The sequence below is a fragment of the Xyrauchen texanus genome, chromosome 6 (assembly GCF_025860055.1).
Source record: "Xyrauchen texanus isolate HMW12.3.18 chromosome 6, RBS_HiC_50CHRs, whole genome shotgun sequence".
Lineage (NCBI taxonomy): Eukaryota > Metazoa > Chordata > Actinopteri > Cypriniformes > Catostomidae > Xyrauchen > Xyrauchen texanus.
This window is the reverse complement of record NC_068281.1, coordinates 25,151,539-25,172,405: the sequence shown is the minus strand read 5'-3', so window position 1 is coordinate 25,172,405 and position 20,867 is coordinate 25,151,539. Positions and strand designations below refer to the sequence as shown.

Below are 20,867 nucleotides of genomic sequence, written 5' to 3'. Positions count from 1 at the left end.
GCAGATCAATAATCGATATATCAATATTTTATGACATTCCTATTGTCAATTGATATATCAGGTTGGCTATTGCTTTAATATTAAGGTTTCTAGCATTGTGTTGTGTACACGGGAATTGCCACATAGTCTTTTGTAGACGGCTTGTGTGTCTTTGATGTAAACCACACATATCATTTAATTCAGACTATCTTCTTATTATTTTATTATTAAAATAGTATCTTGTTTTTTTTGTAGCTCCTAACAAAGTTACCGGCCATTGTTGAGTAACTTGCAAAACGCAATTTTCACTTTTTCAAGTTCCTTTAAGGCAAGCCTATATTTTCTTGTCATATAAGTACAGCTGCAATCTACTTGAATGGGAAAAGACTGAAATCTCTAAAATGGCTGGTCAACATTACAATCAAGTAACATCTTTTCAAATCAGCATTTCAGATTGCGCTTCTTTTTTTCAAATCACACACTATTTTTTAGGCTGGTCCTGCTAATGGTCCTTAGCCAAATTTAGAAAAGTAACAGTATTTCTGTTCTTACTCACATTTGGCAACTGTCAACTTTGAACACTGTGCACATATTTAAATTTTGTTTCTGCTGATTTAATGACTTCCTTTTATTCTGTGTTTCAGACTTATGAAGTGCCCTGGAAACAACAGACATCATCAAGTCTAGATTTGGCTGTGTTGTCCAGCATTGCTGTTTAGAATGGCAGCACTCTCTCTCGCTCTCTTGTGCTTCCTTTCTCTTTCTCATTTGGCAGTGTCAGTACCTCCTCGCTCCTCTTGACATAACAAGGTCCGGTTCCCAAGCCCCTGCATCAGATGCGGGCAGCAGATAGCCCCAGCGATAAGTGGCTTTTCTCCTCTCTTTTATCTTGAATGGAAGAGCTTTGCCTTGGAGCTTTGCATTCACAGCATTGTGGCAGCCCTTTGCTTTTCCATATCACTAAAAGCCCTTAGTGTCTCACAGGACTGGCATGATGGCAAAAGGCCTGCTTGTGGCAAGAACACAATGAGTAGTGCTGGAAAGCCTCCAGAATCACAGCGTACCGAGTTGTGGCTACATTTCGCACATAATGTGTAAGGCAAGTGTTTATAATGCCAGGGTTGTGGATCATCCACCTTGGAATTACAGCAACATGGCATAGTGTGTGTTTGTGTGTGTGTGTGTGTGTGTGTGTGTGTGTGTGTGTGTGTGTGTGTGTGTGTGTGTGTGTGTGTGCTGTTGTGCCTCAAGTGATCCTTTGATACAAAGAAAGAGAGCAAGACTTCCTGTGAGGCTTAAATTAATGCTCATATGCTGCTGTCTCTACTATTAATAGCAAAATCTGCAAATCCACTGAACTTTGCCACAGGAAAAATGTAGTTATGTGTGTACGTATTACAGTTCGGGTACAAATTGTCCTTAAAAGTGAGCTAAATCTGACATTCCTTTTGGGATATTTGGGGATGTCCTCAATTAGAAAATCAATTCATAAAGCAAATACTGTTTTTTTGTTTTTATATATATATAAAAAAGGTTTCATTTAGGAAAAGGGTTAGGATGTGGGTTAGGGTTGGTCTGTACTAATTATAATAAGCTATATATATACATATTTGTATAGATGTTATCTATATACAGTACAGTACAATTAGTACAGACTAACTCTAACCCAAATCCTAACCCTTTTCCTTTTTTAAATGGAGAGACTCTTTGTATTGTCAAAGCTGGTTTAAAATAAAAATAAAATACTTTGAAATGTCTCTACCAGTGCATTTCAAAAATCTTTAGTAGGCTATGTGAGCAAGTTGAATCTTGACTTTTTTGTTCTAGTACTTCAAATGTTCGACACAGGTGTTTACCATAATATAAATGTTCAGCTCTGGCACTATTGCTTATTTTCTGCAGTTGTGACAGTTTATTGTTTAGATGTGCAGAAGTTTGTGCTCATCTTGTGAGCACTCTGCTCTGTCTTAAAGCAGCTTCAGATATTTGAGATTGTGAGGATAATCTGAATATCAAACTTTAAGAGACAAAGGAAAGGCAAGAACACGAGACAACAGCAGGTGAATTAGGAGTGTCATGATGCGAGAAACTGAAGTGTGATTGTTTACAATTCTGAACGGTGCTCTGTCTACGTGGGGAAGAAAAAAAAATGTGTGTGTGTATAAACTTGAGAAAGAGATATTTTTAATATTCTGGAGCATGAGCATCATACTGTTTATGATTCATCAGTCTCTACATCATGTCTTTTAGCCTGAATCACAGCCTGATCTACATCACATGTCAAAAGATTAGGCACACCTACTTATTGTGTTTTATTACTTTTTTTCCACATTTTAGAATACTAGTAAAGTCAACAACTATTAAATTACACTGTCTGTAATGCTGGTGAAGGTCGTGGCTGACTTAGAGGATCTTGCTGTAATACGTCGATCGATTACGGCGATTGAGACAATATATGCTGATTTGGTTAGAAGAATCAGGGACATTGAGAAACGGAATGATTATCTTGAGTCAACGGAATGGGAATTAGCTGTAAACCCGCTAGCGACCAAAGTAGATTTGGAATGCGTTTAGGAAAAGCTGGAAGACCTCGAGAATCATAATCGGTGAAACAGCATCTGAATTGTTGGAATTCCTGAGCATGAGGAAGGCTGTGATATGGTGAAATTCATAGACAAGCTCTTCCCGAGTCTGCTCGACATAACAGGCCATATACTGGAAATCGTGCATGCTCACAGGGTCCCGGCTCGGAGATCCGCTGAGGGAGACAGGCCCTAATCAATTCTGGCCAAATTTGTGAGATCATCCGATAAAGATCTCATGTTACGTAAGGCGAGGAGTAAAGGAAGGCTTTCTTGGAAGAACCACAACATCTTGTTCCCAAACATCGCAAATTCAACAAGAAAGAAGGAATGCAAGAAACTCTTACATCAACGGAAGGTTGCTTTTGCACTGATGTTTCTGGCCAAATTGAGAATAGATACTAAGGATGGCCTCAAAATATTGACATGCCCACAGCAAGCATTATCCTTCATAGGAACAATGGGGTTAGTAAGCCAATTGGTGATTTTCATGTTGCTCCTAAGTGAGCTTGACTCGCTGAACATACACTTGACTGTCTGATTAAGTTGGTTGCCATTTTGTTTCTTTTTGTGTTGGTTCCACCTAGTGGCTGGAGTTTGTTTTGTGGAATAACACTCCTTTAAGAAACTTTTGCATCGACGGAATGCAAGAAACTCTTACATCAATGGAAGGTCGCTTTTGCACTGATGTTTCCGGGCAAATTGAGAATAGATACTATGGATGGCCACAAAATATTTACTTGCCCACAACAAGCAATGTCTTTCATAAAATCAGTGGACTGAGGAAGTCATGGTGTGTTTCTCACGTTGCTCCCAAGTAAGCTTGATGCACTGAACATTAATTTCACCATCCGAGGAAGCTAGGCGCCTTTTTTGTTTCTTTTTGTGCTGGTTCCACCTGGTAGCTGGAGTTTGTTTTGTGGAAAACACTCCTTCGGGACAGTTATGGATGAATCTGCATGTTCCTTGTGTTTATGCCTCCTATTGGATGGAGTTTGTTTTTCGGGAATATTTTTTTGCAGGGCATTGGAAGGATTAGGTCATCTGCTGCACTCATGAACACTGAACACTTGTTTGACTGTCTGAGGAAACTAAAAAAAATATTTTGTGTGTGTGCTGGTTCTGCTAGTGTGTGTGTGTGTGTGTGTGTGTGTGTGTGTGTGTGTGTGTGTGTGTGTGTGTGTGTGTGTGTGTGTGTGTGTGTGTGTGTGTGTGTGTGTGTGTGTTGGTTCTCCTAGTGGCTGGAGTTTGTTTTGTGGAGGAACACAACTTTGAAACAGTTTTGTGAATGAATGTACACATTCTTTGTGTTTATTCTGCTTATTGGCTGGAGTTTGTTTTACAGATTATTTTCTGTTATGTAATTCTGTCACACAATATTTGTATAGAAACACCAGACTTGAGCAATCAAAAGGCAGAGTTGTCGCGGGGGCTCTCTAAGGCGTACATGGACTGTTTGTGTTTAAAGGGATGGACGTCGGTTGGCGCTATCATGCTATCAGGTTAATGCGTATGTTTTTCTTTTTTCTGTTTGTTTTGTTCAGGGGTAATTTCGGGGTTTGACTGTTGCACTAATGTTGGAATGTGGTCTTTATAATTGTATTTTTGACACACAAACTATTTTTTCTAATATGTCAAAATCTTAAATGTTAATATGAGTGGATTGTCTCTACGTGGAATGTGAATGGCACTTCTCATGATATAATATTGGGAGGAGACTTTAATCTATTGAAGGATTCAGTCCTTGATCATTGTGAAGCAAAAGTGTGTAAACACCCTAGAGCAACATTGATGCTTCACGGTATGTGTACAAATCTTGGTCTTATAGATATTTGGAGACTTTTGATCCCATCTGGTAGGGACTATACATTTTTTTCATCAGTCCATAAGCTTTATTCTAAAATAGATTTTTTTATATATCTAAGTCCCTCATTTCATCTGTTGTTGATTGTTCAATTGGAAACATCTTAGTCTCAGATCATGCCCTGATGAGTTTAGAGGTGTTGCCACATACAGAGAAAAATAAATCATATAGTTGGTGCTTTAATGTATCCCTTTAGCAAAATCCTGATTTCCAACAAATGTTAAAGGCTGAAATCAATGTTTGTATGGAGACCAACTGGTCCTCAGTAGGTGGAGTTTTGGTTATTCAGGGCAAGACAGTCATATTTTAAGTCAAGGGACAAAGCAGGGAAGCTTTTGGCTAGATATATAAAGCAGAGAGAGTCTTTTTCTACCATTCCCTCAGTGAAATCTGATGGTGGTGGAATTTTTACCTTGGCCATTGATATTAATAATGCTTTTAAAGTATTCTATCTTGATCTCTATAGTTCCACGTCTTTGTCTACTGCTGAAGAAATTTTGTGGAACCATTAGAACTCCCTAAACTAACGATTGAGAAAAAAATAAGATAACCATGGAGGAGCTTGGCGAGGTAATTAAGGCCTTGCCTACAGGCAAAGCTCCCGAGCCAGATGGATTTTTAGATCTTATGCTACAGAATTGGCTCCACTTTTATTAGAAGTTTATACAGAATCATTAAAGACTGGAAAGCTTCCGCTAACCATGACACAAGCCTGGATCAGTCTAATTATTAAAATGGACAAAGATCCAAGCGAGTGTAAGAGTTAACGTCCAATTTCTCTGATCCAGCTAGACGTACAAATATTGTCAAATATTTTGGCTAACCGATTAAGTAAAGTTATGACATCTCTTATACACATAGATCAGGTGGGGTTTATTTGGGGCTGCAGCTCTTCTGATAACATCAGGCGTCTCATCAATGTCATGTTGTCAGTGGCAAATGATCAGACTCAGGTCGCTGCTATCTCACTTGACTGTGAAAAGGCGTTTGATATGGTAGGATGGGATTATCTTTTTAAGATTTTGGAAATATCCGGGTTCGGGAAAACTTTTATTGGATGTATAAAGTTACTTTATAGACACCCAGTAGTGGCGGTACAAACAAATTGATTAATTTCAGATTATTTTACTCTGGACAGGGCCACCCGGCAGGGTTGCCCTTTTTAACATAATTCATCTGTCTTGCCCTGGAACCATTAGCAGTGTTCCAGGGCACAAGTGTATTGAACAGGAAGTTCTCACCCCTGTTTTTCCATTGCAAAGCCTTTCTATTAAACTAACTGGAGAAGTTAAATCACATCCCATTATCTTGCACTTGTGGGGTGTGACAGCATTTTATGTGTGATATATTGGGTGCTTGGGTTTAATTTGCCCCAGGCTTTGGGTTCTAGGCAATGGGACGGTTATTGATGTAGGGGATGGGTTCATGAAAAGTTGGGTCCTGGCTGGTGTCATGATCGGAAGACAGGTCATGCTTAGGGGATGGAAGTCAGCTGGAGCGCCCTCATTTCGGGAGTGATGCACGGAGTTGGGCAGGGTAGCGGCTTTTGAGGGGATGATTTATAGAAGACTGGGCAGCATGGGTTTATTTAATAAAACATTTTTTGGAGGGATCGGGGGTAGGCAGTGAAGTGAGATAGGCAATGTTAAATGTCTGTATGCATTCTTATTGTGTTTGTGTGTGTGTGCATGTGTGTGTGTGTGAGCGTGTATTTATCACTTTGTGGGGAACAAATGTCCCCATAAGGATAGTAAAACCCAAATTTTTGGACCTTGTGGGGACATTCTGTCGGTCCCCATGAGGAAAACAGCTTATAAATCATACTAAATTATGTTTTTTGAAAATGTAATAATGCAGAAAATTTCTGTGAGGGTTAGGTTTAGGGTAGGGGTAGGGTTAGGGGATATAATATAAAGTTTGTACAGTATAAAAACCATCATGTCTATGGAAAGTCTCCATAAAACATGGAAACACAACATGTGTGTTGTTTCATTATTTCAAAATATTTTCTGTTGATTTATTGTTTATTTATGTGTCATTATAAATGTATTATCAGACCACTGAGGTGTGTGTTTGTGTCGGGGTGGGGGGATTGTTCGGAGGGAATGGTTTAAGTTTCATTTAATTTAATTCCATATTTCCTGTTTATTTAATCAATCATTGGAATCAATAAAACATTTTAATAACAAAAGCAAAACTAATTTCAAGCATTTCGGAATAAGCCTTTGGATCAAAAGGTTTTTAAGATCAAGTGTGTGTCCAAACTTTTGACTGATAGTATAAGCTTTTTTGCAAAAAGTCATTTATTGTGCAATGGTGTATTTGGTGATGTAACTAATCAGTGGTAATTGATAAAAGGTTATGGAAACCACTGTAAATTCACAGATCAATATTTCACCATGAACCATAAACAAGTTCCTGATGTGCTTGGGGAGAGTTGGAGAAGGTCAAGCGCAACAAGCGAAATGTGTTCTTGAAAAGATAGTGAAGGATGTATTTCATACATGCACACACACCCACAGTTGTGATCCCACATATGCTGGGATGTTCCGCTCACACTGATATACTTTATGTCCCCTCGGTAATCTTTTCATGCATGATTAGAAAAAATATCTTCACACCGTTTACATTGAAGTTCAGCAGCACCAAACTTTCTGGAAAATTATTCCTTCTGAAAGTATAAACAAGTGATTAGACAAACAAGTCACTTTGGCTTGTTTGAAAGGACCTAAAATACATTTGTCCATTTAATGTAAACTGGGCTGCGGAAAGATGGAATTGAGGTAACAGTTTAGAAACGTGGCTAATCTCCAACAGGTGAACTTGATTAGGACTGTGAGAACTGAATTACAGTAAAAAATCCAGAGATGTTCCACTCCAAGGAAGTAATTTACGACAGCTTTTAAGTGTGTGTGTGTGTGTGTGTGTGTGTGTGTGTCCACACATCTGAAAGAGCCATTGTGTGAGGGCACAACAACCAGCCTTTAAGGCACTTGATGTGGGCTTTAAGTGCTGCACTGTGAGGACATCACCCTGCCAATAGTTTGTCTAGTTAAAGGACAGACAGCAGGTGCTGGAGAGGGCAACTCCTCTAAATGAGAGCAATGAAGGGAAATGGTCCAATACCTGACAGTGCTGCCTCACTTACAGAGGTGTGAGTGCTTTTTGGTGTTTTCTCTTAGAAACAAGTTGGTCTATAAAAAGGGGAGTTTATAGAGTTCAGATATATCTGTGCAATGCTTTGAACATTTTGGAAAATGTTATATTTGTTATTTTTATTTATTTAGACTTTATTTAATGAACACTCTAAAAAAAAACTAAGCATATTCTTAATCAGCATATTTTGTCTTCTTTTCCTGCAAAAATATGTAAACATCCTAAAAACCAGATAAGGATTTTTTTTTTTTTTTTTTTAAATCATGTCTGGGTCATATTTGATTATTCATTATTAAGCACCCCCACCCCCATTAATGTAATGTGTCCATATTTTTTACTTTTGTGTTTTTTGTCATTCTCATTATTCTCAGTTATGATTCTCATTAGATTCTCATTACTGTAATACAGCCTTTATTTGATAATATCAGCCTAATTTAAAGTCAATACCTCAAATATTACCTTGATGGATAAATATTTCACACTTTAAATAATATATCATACTGTTTGTTTGTTTTTCTCATTACAGTTAGAAGAATGAGATTTTAGGTAATGACAATTGTGTAAGGGGTGCTTGAATATCATGAAATTAGTGTCCATATAATTTTAGTTGTACAAAATGTGCTTTGTTTTCTTTTCTTTTATAACTTCTTATTTTCTCTTTTGATTTTGGGGTGAAATTTGACCCAGACAAGCACTTGAAAAGCTTGATGAGAGTCACCCATAAATGTATGAAACAAAATTGCTGTATGGTACTGTGACTTCAGAGAGTCTCTCTTGAACACAAGTGTATTTTGTCTTGTTCCACTGGCAGATTTGCCACTTGTTTTTGCATAAACCTTTTTATAAATTAATTTCTTATTTTTTTCCTCTGCCTTTTTTATTTTTTATTATTTTTGTGAAAAGCATATAGACATTACACTATGACAACACACAATACTGTCACACATTTGTAGCCTCTGTAGGTTACACTGACTTTTTAAAGTGATTTTGGCTGGATTTACTCATGTTATCTTTTGCCGCTCCACCCCTCCCTTCTTTTTCTCTCACTCTAAAGGCTGCATTCTGATGAAACACAATATATAGTGAGAAATTCAAATGCAATGAATGAAAAAATTATTTTACAGATGCCAGTATGGTTCAAAACTTGGATTAAAGGAATAGTGTGAACTCGCCAACATGCTCACATCATGCAACAGCTATGTGATGTGACAATTTCTGGCAGAAAGCGCATTTTAAAAGTTCATTATCAACTTATTTTTTACACAGACGATCAATTTGCTTCAGACGACATTAATTGATTGGCCGGAGTCGTGTGGATTACTTTTATGCTGCCTAAATGTGACTTTTGGACTGTAAAACTGCTGGCATTATAAGGACCTGACCGCTCTAAATCTTTATTTGTGTTCTGCTGAAGAAAGACAGTCATACATATCTGGGATGTCATCAGGATAAGTGAATAATGAGAAAAGTTTCATTTTTGGGTGAACTATTCCTCTAATTTAATATTACGTTTATAAGTTATATGGCAAGCTAACAGGAATCAAATAGCTGACTACATTGTTAGTGCTTAATGTGAATAGTCAACAATTTCATTTATACATGTTACTGCACTTCACTAACACAGTTATGAAGAGGTAAACACAGAGTTCTTTGTAAGGGGTCTATTTTACGTTCTAAAAAAGGTTTACATTTTTATAAAAAAAATTTAAACAGCCCTCCGCTCATTACAGTATTACAGACAATTTGGTGGTGTTTGTGTGTTCGTTTTACTGTTTGTTCTGTTTGCCAGTCTTTCTCTCTCTCTGCATAATGGTGACCTAGATAGAAAATATGCATTGTGGTTATTCACTCCAGCTTATTCTGTTCCTTTGCCTGTGATTTTCTGGCCAACAGATTTAGTCTTTGTGTGTTAAACATGGTTCATGGTTTATAGTTTGAATAGAGGAAGAATATAAAAGCTGAACTGAAGAATATTTCATGCATAACACTCATGTTGTAGTCAAGTCACTAGATCTCAAGTCTGAGTCGAGTCAGAGTCCTCGCTGCTCAAATCCATGCCACCAATATTGTGTCCGAGTCGAGTCCAAGTCAAGTCGCCAATAACTGCATACAAGTCCGAGTCACGAGTCCTTGTCTATATCATAAAATAAGTTTAAAAAAATCACAATTCTGCTGCCAATTTATGTTTATTGGCACACACACACACACATTCAGCATTTTGAAGTGTATTGTACAAGGAACCATACATACAATCTATCTACAGTATCTGTCAATCACAATTTTGTATGTAGGCCTATACAGAAATCAAGGAAATTATAAATGAAATGTCAGAAAAACTTTCCACTGTAAACAACAGTTCTTGCCATTTATTTAAAGTGTATTTATTTATTTATTTATTTTCTCAGGTATTGTCCATTAGTGTTATATTATCAAAATTCATTATAATTCAGGCATTGGAGCAATTCACATGATTTTTCATGGATGGGTGGATGTTTGTCCTTTTAACAATGGAATTACTAAACTGTTTTAGTCTAGATTTAGTCTCTGTGTAAAATTGCACCTGTCATCTTATGTTCCAGTTATAATTAGAAATTGTAACAATGATTTACGATTTGTTCCACATTTTTTCCAAGTTTTTTACGTATGTGCCACCACATAGATCCTGAAAAATCCTTTATGCGTTCTAGACAAACTTGTGCAGGCACGTGAAAGGGGTGAAAGTTTTGAGAGTACTTGAGTAGCAATGAGTTCTTTGTTAATTGTTTCTGTCATTTGATTTGCTCATGTCTCTTACATTGTCAGTGAGCATCAGAATATCATTCTTACAGTATGACTTTAACCATGTATTATGCACCACTGACTAAATGGTGAGTTGATTTCTCAAACAGGGTTTGGGCAACGGGTATTCTCCCTCATTATACCACATCTACAGGTATTTGTATGAATAAACAGAGGCAGAGTTATTTTGCATTATAATAGATTTGTGAGTATACATGACATGTTTTGAGTGGCACACGCACTCTCTGAACGAGAGCATGGAGATTTGAGAGTGCACCTCCAGTTCTAAGTGAAAGCAAAGGAAATCAGAAAAGAGATTCATGCCTGCACACCCGGTACATGGTATGACATGCATATGATCTCAAGCCATAAAAGGGCAGAACGCAAAAGTTAACGGTTGTAACGGGTCCTCTCCTCCAAGTCAGAATGCACCCAATGCTCGAGTCCAATTCCAAGTCATTAGTGTTCAAGTCCGAGGCGAGTCACGAGTCGGACTCAAGTACTACAACACTACATAACTCTACAAGTGTTATGTTACTCTGCTATGTCACTCACCTCTCTTGTAGAGTTCAATTTAGAATTAAATTGAGAATGCTTCAAATTCCAATTCAGTTCATGAAATTGATATGAATTTGAATTCAGTTTTCAATCAGAATAAATCTAATTATAATTCAAAATTGAATTCAATGAAGTGAAATGGAATGAAATTCAAAAAAATTCATTTTCAAATTCTAATGTTGTCAGTGTGTTTTCTAATAAAGCATTTCATAATTCAGTATGAATTAAACATAAACATGTTATCATGCACAAAACATATTGTGTATTTATAGGATTTTGATAATCAATGCTTGAAATTCCACCTAAAGAACTTTTTATTTTATTTATAATTCATTATATTTTATAAATTAACATTTATTTTAAAAAATTCATTTCTCAGAACACTCCAAAAACTATTTTAGCCTAGTTTTAAGATTTAAACGTTTCAATTTCTTAACAAAATCACTTCAATTTGAATTGAGTAATCATAAACAAATTTAAGTTGATAAAACTTGAATACGCTTTATTAATTAAATTTTCAGAAGATTATGCAATTCAATGTGATGGAATTTCTATTTGAAATTGAAATGTGTATGTCTTAAAAATAGGCTAAAATAAACGAATGCTCATATTTTTATGTCCATATTTATTTAACAAAGTTCTCTGAAATAATGTGTTGGACACGTGCTGCATTGCAAAAATCTAATTTTGATGGATGTTAAATGTTTGACAGTATTGAACTTTACTGACAGTATTGAAGGTTAAAAAGTAAAAGTTTATTCTACATATCAGGGAATAAATATGGAGTATATTTAGTGAAATTTTTTGACATAATTATGTTTGGTCACAAAACATTTGTGTGACTGTTGAGTTTGTTAGAATTGCTAAACAGACTCTTCCTGTCATTTAGAGCAAATTCCACTTCAAATTCCTCTGGGGCATGGATTGAAAAGAAGCCATTTCTTAAATTCTGAATTTTGCTCAACGCTGTTCTCTAGCCTTGGTTTAATTTCAGTGAACTGACTTTCTGTCTCTCGGTTGTAGGTTCTGGCAGGGGGAATACACAGTGCCGGTGGCCATCAACGACTACCTGGATGTGTATTGTCCATACTACGAGACTCAACAGCCTCACAGTCGCATGGAGCGTTACATCCTTTTCATGGTCAACCATGATGGTTACCTTACCTGTGAGCACCGAATGAGGGGCTTCAAACGCTGGGAGTGTAACCGGCCCCAGAGCCCCGATGGACCCCTACGTTTCTCTGAGAAGTTCCAGCTTTTCACCCCCTTCTCGCTTGGTTTCGAGTTCCGCCCAGGACATGAGTACTACTACATATGTGAGTGTTCACATTTTCAGTGTACTGTACACTACTTGGCCAAACATATGTGGAAACCCAAACACCACACCCATATGTGATCACTGAATATGTAATTTCAAAATCATAGGCATTAGTTCCTTAATTAATTAATTACCTCCTTTTGCTGCTAAAACGTCTTTCATTTGCTTGGAAGGCTTTACAGTAGATGTTGGAGCATGGCTGTGGAGATTTGCTCCCATTTATACACAAGAGCATCAGTGAGGTCAGACATTTATGATGGGCAATCACTTCTGGTTCGCAATTGGCATTCCAATTAATCTCAAATGTTTTTGTGAAGGCAGGTTAAGCTCTTCCACACCAAACACAAAATCAGTAAGTAGAAGAGGGTGCCCACATACTTTTGGCTATGTAGTGTAGATACGGCACTCATGTACCGACACAGATAGTTTGAAAAAGGAATAGAAATGGAGAAATAATGAAGCTTCAGTCTTAACAGATTTATAGTTTAAAATGAGAAACATCCTACAGCTCATTTCCATTAACTTCAAAAAGATTTACACAGTTTGATCCAAACAGGAAACTTGTCTTTAATAAGGACAAGTTTCCTTGATTTACTGTTCTGAAACACAATTGGTGTGAGCTCCATACAAATAACAAATAGCGACTAAAAGTATATACATTTTTCAGTTTCATTCCCAACTGTTTCAATAAGATAACATGAAAAGTGTGGATCAGTAAAATACCAGGAAAAAACAGGCAGCATGAGCAGATCAATAATTGATATGGTAATTACAATTCCTGACATGGAAGGTTTTGGCGCGCACAGATGTGCCTGGGCTGTGAGCCACCTGTGTACAGTATGCATCCTGGCCACTTTGGAATTCTTGCAGGCTTTGTGTCGTAGAGAAACACTGTCCATCAACTGCCTTCCCCATCCACACAGCAACCATACAGGCCTTTCTCTCTCCTATGGAGATTGCCACAGATCCTACATGCTTTTCATTTGACTGTTGATTATTCCCTGATTGACAGCTCAGACTGAAAGGGTAAGGGGGGATGGCATTCTGAATAAACATCCCCTCCACCCAAACCCCCCTAAATCAGCAGGGCATAGCGCTGCTTATCATACACAACACAGTGTTTTCTCTTCACACGAGAGAGAGAGAGAGAGAGAGAGAGAGAGAAATTCCACAAAGAGCAGGCATAAAAGTTCAAAGATACCCTTCAACAGAGTGTTTTTCGGCCCTGTCCCGCCAAATTTATTTTTAATGCTTCCACCTCCCAGTTTCCAGCCAGGCCTAACATTGTGAGGGCTTTTGTTTGTAGATAGAAAGGCAGGGCTGGAAAAGGCCTTTGGACAACCCCCCCATCCAAAGGCATCTCCATTCACCAGCAGAGCCACTCCTTGAGAGTATTGTTTGGATACCAGCAGCTCTATGGCCATTGTGGTCCCTTGGGGATTGTTGGGTCACAGATGAGAGATGGATCTGAGACGTTATCAGTGGGAAGTGGGGGCTGATCTTGATTGTCTGCTGGAAAAAGAGCATGGTCAGACTTAACCCCAGACTTCCATCTTTCTGCCCGTATTGATCGGCTGTGATGACATCTTGACAGGCGTCTCCTACACAGCTGCCGGCAGTTGAGGTTGGGTGCTCTCAAATGAACCTAGGATCCGGTATGGTGGACATGTCACAGGAATACACAATGACCTAGGGAGGGTTGTGGGGGGCTTGTGTGTTGTTGAGCCTGAAGATGACAAACTTTCATACTACAACAGCTTGACCAGGTCATTTAGAATAAGTGCATTGCTGTCAGACATGTGCACACTACAAGACTACCAGAAACTATTCGTCATTTCATGTTTTAAGTCTGCGACTAGTATACGACAAAAAGCCCCATATCATAGCCAACTGTGCACACTTGTGAAACTAGTTGCAAATAGTTTCTACAAAAAGTCAGATAATATGACATATTTCTTACTTGTTTTCAAACTTTTTTTAAATCTGTCTGACCATTCATCAGGTGTGCGAACTGTCCTGACTAGTGAGAGAGCAGCAATAAGCAACAGCCAATAAAAATGCGAAAGAACATAAAAAAAGTCAAGTAAAGTCAATGTTTATGCATGAACTTGTTTAGTGTTAAAAACAGCATAAATTCTTGGGTGAACACACATGCCACTGTGAATGAGGCTCTCTCTCTCTCTCTCTCTCTCTCTCTCTCTCATTAATGCTAGGGATGGGAATTGTAAGGAATTGATTGACTCCGGTTCTGATTCCTTAACTGTTCAATTAATGATTTTTACTTTTACACATGCAGACATTGTAAAGACTTCACAAAATTATCTAAATGCGTAATTCAAACACAATTGTTTTTACTTAGCGATGCCATTGTAGAAATTCACTATTCACAGTCAGCCATGAATAATTTAATCAATGAGTTAAATTGTCCAATAACAGGGTGATTACTGAGATTAACTAAACTGTCTTCAGCTGGTCATGTGATACCAACATGGCAGCCCCTGTGAGGAGACCTTCTCCATGTGGAATCAAACAGCTTTTATAAGCTTACTGATATAACTGGAGTCTTCAGCTCATGTGAAGTGTGCATAATTGTAGACATACGTACGATTCAAAATTACGATTTATTTCTTTAGGTGTAAAAGTTTTTGAATCAGGAAACCATTAGTGTGTGTACTTTTAAATAAAAAATATAAAGTATTTTTAATGCATTTCCACAAATTACAACAAAACTTGTAATGTGTAGGACTATCTTTAATTACAAATTGTCATATCAACAACCAGTTAGTTAGTAGTAACTGCACTGCCTGATTTAAGTGTCAGAATGTCTCAGCTTTGTAGCTCCATACAATGCAAGTGACCTTTGTAGCTCCAATAATCACATAAAGGAAACCTATGTAATCCACATGACTCCAGTGGTTAAATCCATCAAACACGTGCCTTTTCTTTGTAGCTATTTGACAATTTCCAAGTTCACCTCAGATTTCACTCTCCCTTTCTTTCTCATCAGAGCTTTAAAATAAAATAATCAACTGGATTGTTATGTCTGGACATCAGAGATTAATGAAGTAATCTGTCAAAATGGTTACGTTTGCTAAGCAGAGATGAACGGTGTTACTGATGTACTGGAGGAGCTGACTTGATGGCCTATAATGGTTGAGAACTGGCAGGCTCAATAGTGTCTCTTTGCTCTCAGATCATTGAATGTTCTGTGAGATAATTTGCAAAGGGAACGCAGTGTGTGACAGGCCATTGTAAGGGACGACTTCAAGCTGGAGAAGGTCAAAGCAATTTCCTCTGAAAATATCAGACTTTGTTCTTGATTTGGTTGTCAAGGGGTCAAACTAACTCTCAGGCTTGAGAGACTTGGGCTGATAGACTAATTTTTTCTCAGAACAGCCCAAAAAAGGATATTTATGACACCATTTACTCACCCATGTTGTTGCAAACCTGTATGACTTTCTTTCTTCCATGAAACACAAAAGGAGATGTTAGACAGAATGTTAGACAGCCTCAGTCACCATTCACTTTCATTGCATCTTTTGTCCACGAGTACATGATGAGTAAATTGTGTGACCTATCCTTTAAACAGACTGATGAGCAACATACACAACATGTCAAAAGTCTGACACACCTAAAAACTAATTATAATTACTGTTTTGCACATTTTACAATAATAATAACCTTATATTTTAGGTTCTTCAATGTACATTTCCTTTGCCTAGATTGCAACTCTTGCGATCTAATTGTGCACTACTGGCATTCTCTCAACAAACATCTTGAGCGATCCACCTGGGATTAATTTTTAAACAGTATTGAAGTTCCCTATTCTGGGCTCTTGTTGGATGCTTTCCATCACAGTCTGGTCCAACAGATCCAATCGAAATAATAATAATAATAATATACATTTCTGAAATTTCAGTTTACACATTTATATTGGTCTACAAACTAATTTATTGCAACTAAGCACAAGCCTTTAGATCAAAGTGTTTCCGAAGATCATGAAAAACATAAATTCAGTCATATGTCTAAACTTGTGACTGGTAGTGTATATATACAGTGTTTGAATGTTTCTGTTTTTATAAACACATTTAGCTGATTGAAGTTAATTTCCTGGATTGTGTGGAACTCATTATTTCTTTGCGATTTCCTCTCTTCCTTTTTTAACAGCTTCTCCTCATCCCAACCATGCTGGCAAGCCTTGTTTAAAGTTGAAGGTGTATGTGAAGCCTACAAGTAAGTCATGTTCTGTTTGCTCTACCAGGCATAGAGAGTGATATCCTCATATGTCCACAGTATACATCAACTGTCTATTAAACAATCTGACTCATTTTGTTAATGAGATGTCTTATTTATTTGTATGTTACACAAATGCATCCATCAATATAACAGTGGATGACTAATAGGAGCTAGTAGAATTACTGTGAATTATTTGTCATCTTACCTTAAACACTCACCATTAAAAACTGTATATTAACTATTGGCAAATGCAAGTTCTGTTTTAAAAGAATCACAGGGTTTTAGATATTGGCATCAAGTGCCAATATCTAGGTTTAATTGCTGGAGGTTGCCACGTTGCTGTACTTCCACCTCCACTGTCTTCAACCCAATTCATAGCATTGCATTGTTGCATAAAGTTGAGTTTTGCAGATACATTTGTACTCAGATCATTATTCTTAGGATTGTTTACCTGCACTGGTAAATTATCTGAACATATATAGCGCCTTTTTAAGGCGCTATATAAGTTTTTATTAGCATTATTCAAAGTGCTTTACACTGCGTCTCATTCACCCATTCACAGGAATACTCAATGGCCTAGGGAGGGTTGTGGGGAAAGCTTTGTTGAGCCTGAAGATGACAAACTTTAGACAACTCAGGCTGTGGCTCATACTACAACAGCTTGACCAGGTCATTTATAATATGTGCATTGCTTTCAGACACGTGCACACTAAAAGACTACCAGAAACTATTCGTCATTTCATGTTATTCTTCATTTCATGTTAAGTCTGCGACTAGTATACGACAAAAAGCCCCAGATCGTAGCCAACTGTGCACACTTTTGAAACTAGTTGCTAATAGTCCCTACAAAAAGTCACAGTTAATATGTCATATTTCTTACTTGTTGTGCATCAAGTGCCAATATCTAGGTTTAATTGCTGGAGGTTGCCAAGTTGCTGTACTTCCACCTCCACTGTCTGCAACCCAATTCGTAGCATTGCATTGTTGCATAAAGTTTAGTTTTTTGTCGCATTGTCTACAATCTGCAGGTAATTTTGTACTTAGTTCTTTATTCTTAGGATTGCTTACTTGCATTGGTAAATGGTCTGAACTTATATAGCGCCTTTTTAACCTTAGCGGTATTCAAAGCTCTTTACACTGCTTCTCATTCACACACCAATGACAACAGAGCTGCCATGCAAGGTGCTAGCCTGCCATTGGGAGCAACTTGGGGTTCAGTGTCTTGAAGAAGGACACTTCGGCATGTGGAGTCATGTGGGCCGGTAATCGAACCACCAACCCTGCGTTTAGTGGACAACCTGCTCTACCACCTGAGCCACAGCCACCCCCAAATTATTATTCATTATTATGTAAAAAAAGGAAAAAGAAACGTCAAGCGATGTTGACACAATTGGTCCAGACGTATTAGTTTTAACATCATCGTTTTACATAGAATACTGCACTGGGGAGCGTGTTCTAAAGTCTGAAAACTTGTTTGTGTGGACATGCCCTTAATTGAGAAATACTTAAAAGCTACATTCCAATGTTCCATTTACAATTTTTTTTTTATTCGCTTTTGCTTCTATTTGTTTTAAAGAGCCCATATCATGCTAATTTACAGGTACATGATTTTATTTTGGGGGTTTACTAGAATAGGTTTACATGCTCCAAAAACACTTAATTTTCACATTCTGTACAATTCTGCTGAACCGATTCTTCAATTCATCTGCCTTTGGAAGTCCAAACAAAGATGTTTTGCTTTCACAGTGAAGAAAACAGCACCTTCTCGACATGGCGACAACACTAACCCAACTCATCCTGGCCTCTGTTATAATTATGTTTGTTTGAGGGAAGGCCAAGGTAGCCCTTAGGCGGGCGTTATGGACTACAATCCAGCCATTTCTTGTAGTTATTGAGCAGTGTTGTCTGTGGGAGAGAATAATTCCCTTTTGCGTGGACTTTGTGCTTTGTAACTTTGCAGACATATTACATGCACAAACAGCTTTATTACACACTAAAGGAAAGGTAAAATTAAACAAAAAGCATAATAGGTCCTCTTTAAATTTCAGCATATTTTCAAAATACAAAAAAAATAACAAATTAACTTTTCCACCACAACAAGTGTTTCATCTATATATATATATATATATATATATATATATATATATATATATATATATATATATATATATATATACATTTGAAGTAATTTGCTTTTACAATGCTATCACTTTAACTTGTTAATATTTACATTAAAATTATTATACATTAATAAACATGTCACATTTAAATTCATGTTTTGTGTTCATGTTCCTGGTTCATGTCATGTGTTTTCCTGTTCCCTCATGTGATCCTGTCATGTGTTTCCCCTGTTTATGTGTCTTTCTTTTCATTGGTTCATTGTATGATTATCTTGTTAGCAATTTTGTGTTTTCATTGGTTAAAGTTTATTAGTCTTGTTATCTTGTTTACAGTTCTGTCTGTTGATTGGTTGTCACTGTCATACATGTTCATGTAGTTAAGCCCTCATGTTTGCCCTTGTGAGATGTCAGGTATTGTGTATTGGTGTAACGATGTCAAGCCAAGCCATGCCAAGCCAAGCCAAGTCGAGTTGTTTATGAGTTGTTATGGGATTACATCTTGTAAATAAACTGCACTTGGGTTCTTCACACTTTATCGTCTTTGTCTGCCTGTTACTGCTAGCAACGTAACAATACATTAAACTTTTCAAATAAACTAGTGGTAGCAAGAATTGTGAAATTTCATTGGTATCGGTACCAACTACTGTAATTTTGGTATTGTGACCACCATATTTGGAACAGCAACACTCTTCCTCCAAATGGAAATCCAGTGCTTATTTTAAACCATTGGCACAGATATGTCAGGTTACTGTAATCTATTAAAATGGTTGCAAGCCTCAAGAAAAGTGTGAAATGTGAACCAAATCCTCCGCCTCAGTAATTAAACTCTATTTAGGTCAGTGCTGTGGACCCCTGCAGTTCTGAGTAAAGGTATGCATTTCCTAGCACTTCCTCTCTGTGTGCTGTCTCTCTTTGTTTGTGTGTTTCAGATGGTTCGGGCTACGAGTCTCCAGAGCCCTTCCTGACTGATCAGAGCCAACGCTGCAGGGCAGACACCCCACTAGCTGTGCTGCTGCTTCTGGCCTTTCTGCTGGCCTGCGTTTAGAAGCTTTGCAGCAGCCCAGACTGCCTACCACTCTCCCTCCATCCATACTCCCTCAGGGAAGCCCCCTCCTCCAGCCCCCTGCCCCATAGGCTAATGCGCAGTCTGAATCATGCATCTGTGGACAGAGACATTTGCCATAGCCTCTGGCTTTTTGCTTATGGGACAAATTAGTGGCTGATGTAAAGAAGTGAGACTCAAACACCTGGAGTCTGTTGTGGAATGTGACCTTTTATATATGCTGTCATGTAATCAACGCTTATATTCATGTGCCATTTCTCATGGTTCAGGGCATCGCAATTTTAATCAATGGTTTACAAAGATTTCAAACACTGATTTGGATAACTATAATGCCCCTTTCCCCATCATCATAATTTTTCCATTTACATCAAACTCAGTCCCTATCCACCCAGATGTTTGCACTATCCCAACTGTTGATGTGGACTTGCAGTCTCGTGGCATTCGTGAAGTCCACCAGACTGTAGGGTGTCCCATTTCTAATATAAAGGAATAGTTCACCAAACATTTTTAATTACGTAATCATTCACTCACCCTCGTGTCATTCTAAACTTGAATGGCTTTCTTCTGCTAAACACAAAAGGAAATTATTTTAAGGATGTCCTGGTCTTTTTTTTTCTTCAATACAATTGCAATGGATAGTGATTCTGCTTTAAAGCTTCAATAAGGTCACAAAAGTATCATAAAAGTAGTCCATGTAACTCACATCATTTTCTAAGGCTTCTGAAGGTATACAATGTAAGGAATTTTTCAGGGAACATTTTGACATTCGTTGCATATTAAAGGGAGAATTCACACAAAAATGTATTTCTCTTACATTTCTTCTCTTATTAATTACTTCCCCTCATGCCATCAGAGATGTGTTTGACTTTCCTTCTTCAGCAGAACACAAATGAAGATTTTAAGAAAAATATCACTGCTCTTTTTTAAGTCCTTTTTTACTGTAAATCTCCACTTTAACTTTCACTGTGATGTAAAAGTGAAACTAAACAGGTACCTCATGTGACATTCAGATGTAAAAGTGAAAGTGGAGATTTAAAAAAAATGGCTTTTTATTGTTCTGTTTCTCACCCACACCTATTTTATCGCTTCTGAATATATAGATTTAACCACTGGAGTCTTATGGATTACTTTATTGGATTTTTGAATCTACAAAGGTCTGATCACCATTCACTTTCATTTTATGGACCTACAGAGCTGAGATATTTTTCTAAAA

The 20,867-nt window shown here is 37.5% G+C and overlaps 1 protein-coding gene across 1 annotated transcript in view; it reads left to right on the top strand.

The window, feature by feature from the left end:
• Positions 1 to 20,361, top strand: part of LOC127645446 (ephrin-A2-like) — a 98,198-nt gene extending 77,837 nt beyond the window's left edge. The window contains exons 2-4 of the mRNA XM_052129067.1: positions 11,941 to 12,233; positions 16,403 to 16,477; positions 19,521 to 20,361. Of these exons, the coding sequence (XP_051985027.1) occupies positions 11,941 to 12,233; positions 16,403 to 16,477; positions 19,521 to 19,636 (484 nt within the window). The 3' untranslated portion in view covers positions 19,637 to 20,361. The remainder of the gene's footprint in view (positions 1 to 11,940; positions 12,234 to 16,402; positions 16,478 to 19,520) is intronic.
• The last annotated feature ends 506 nt before the right edge of the window (positions 20,362 to 20,867 follow it).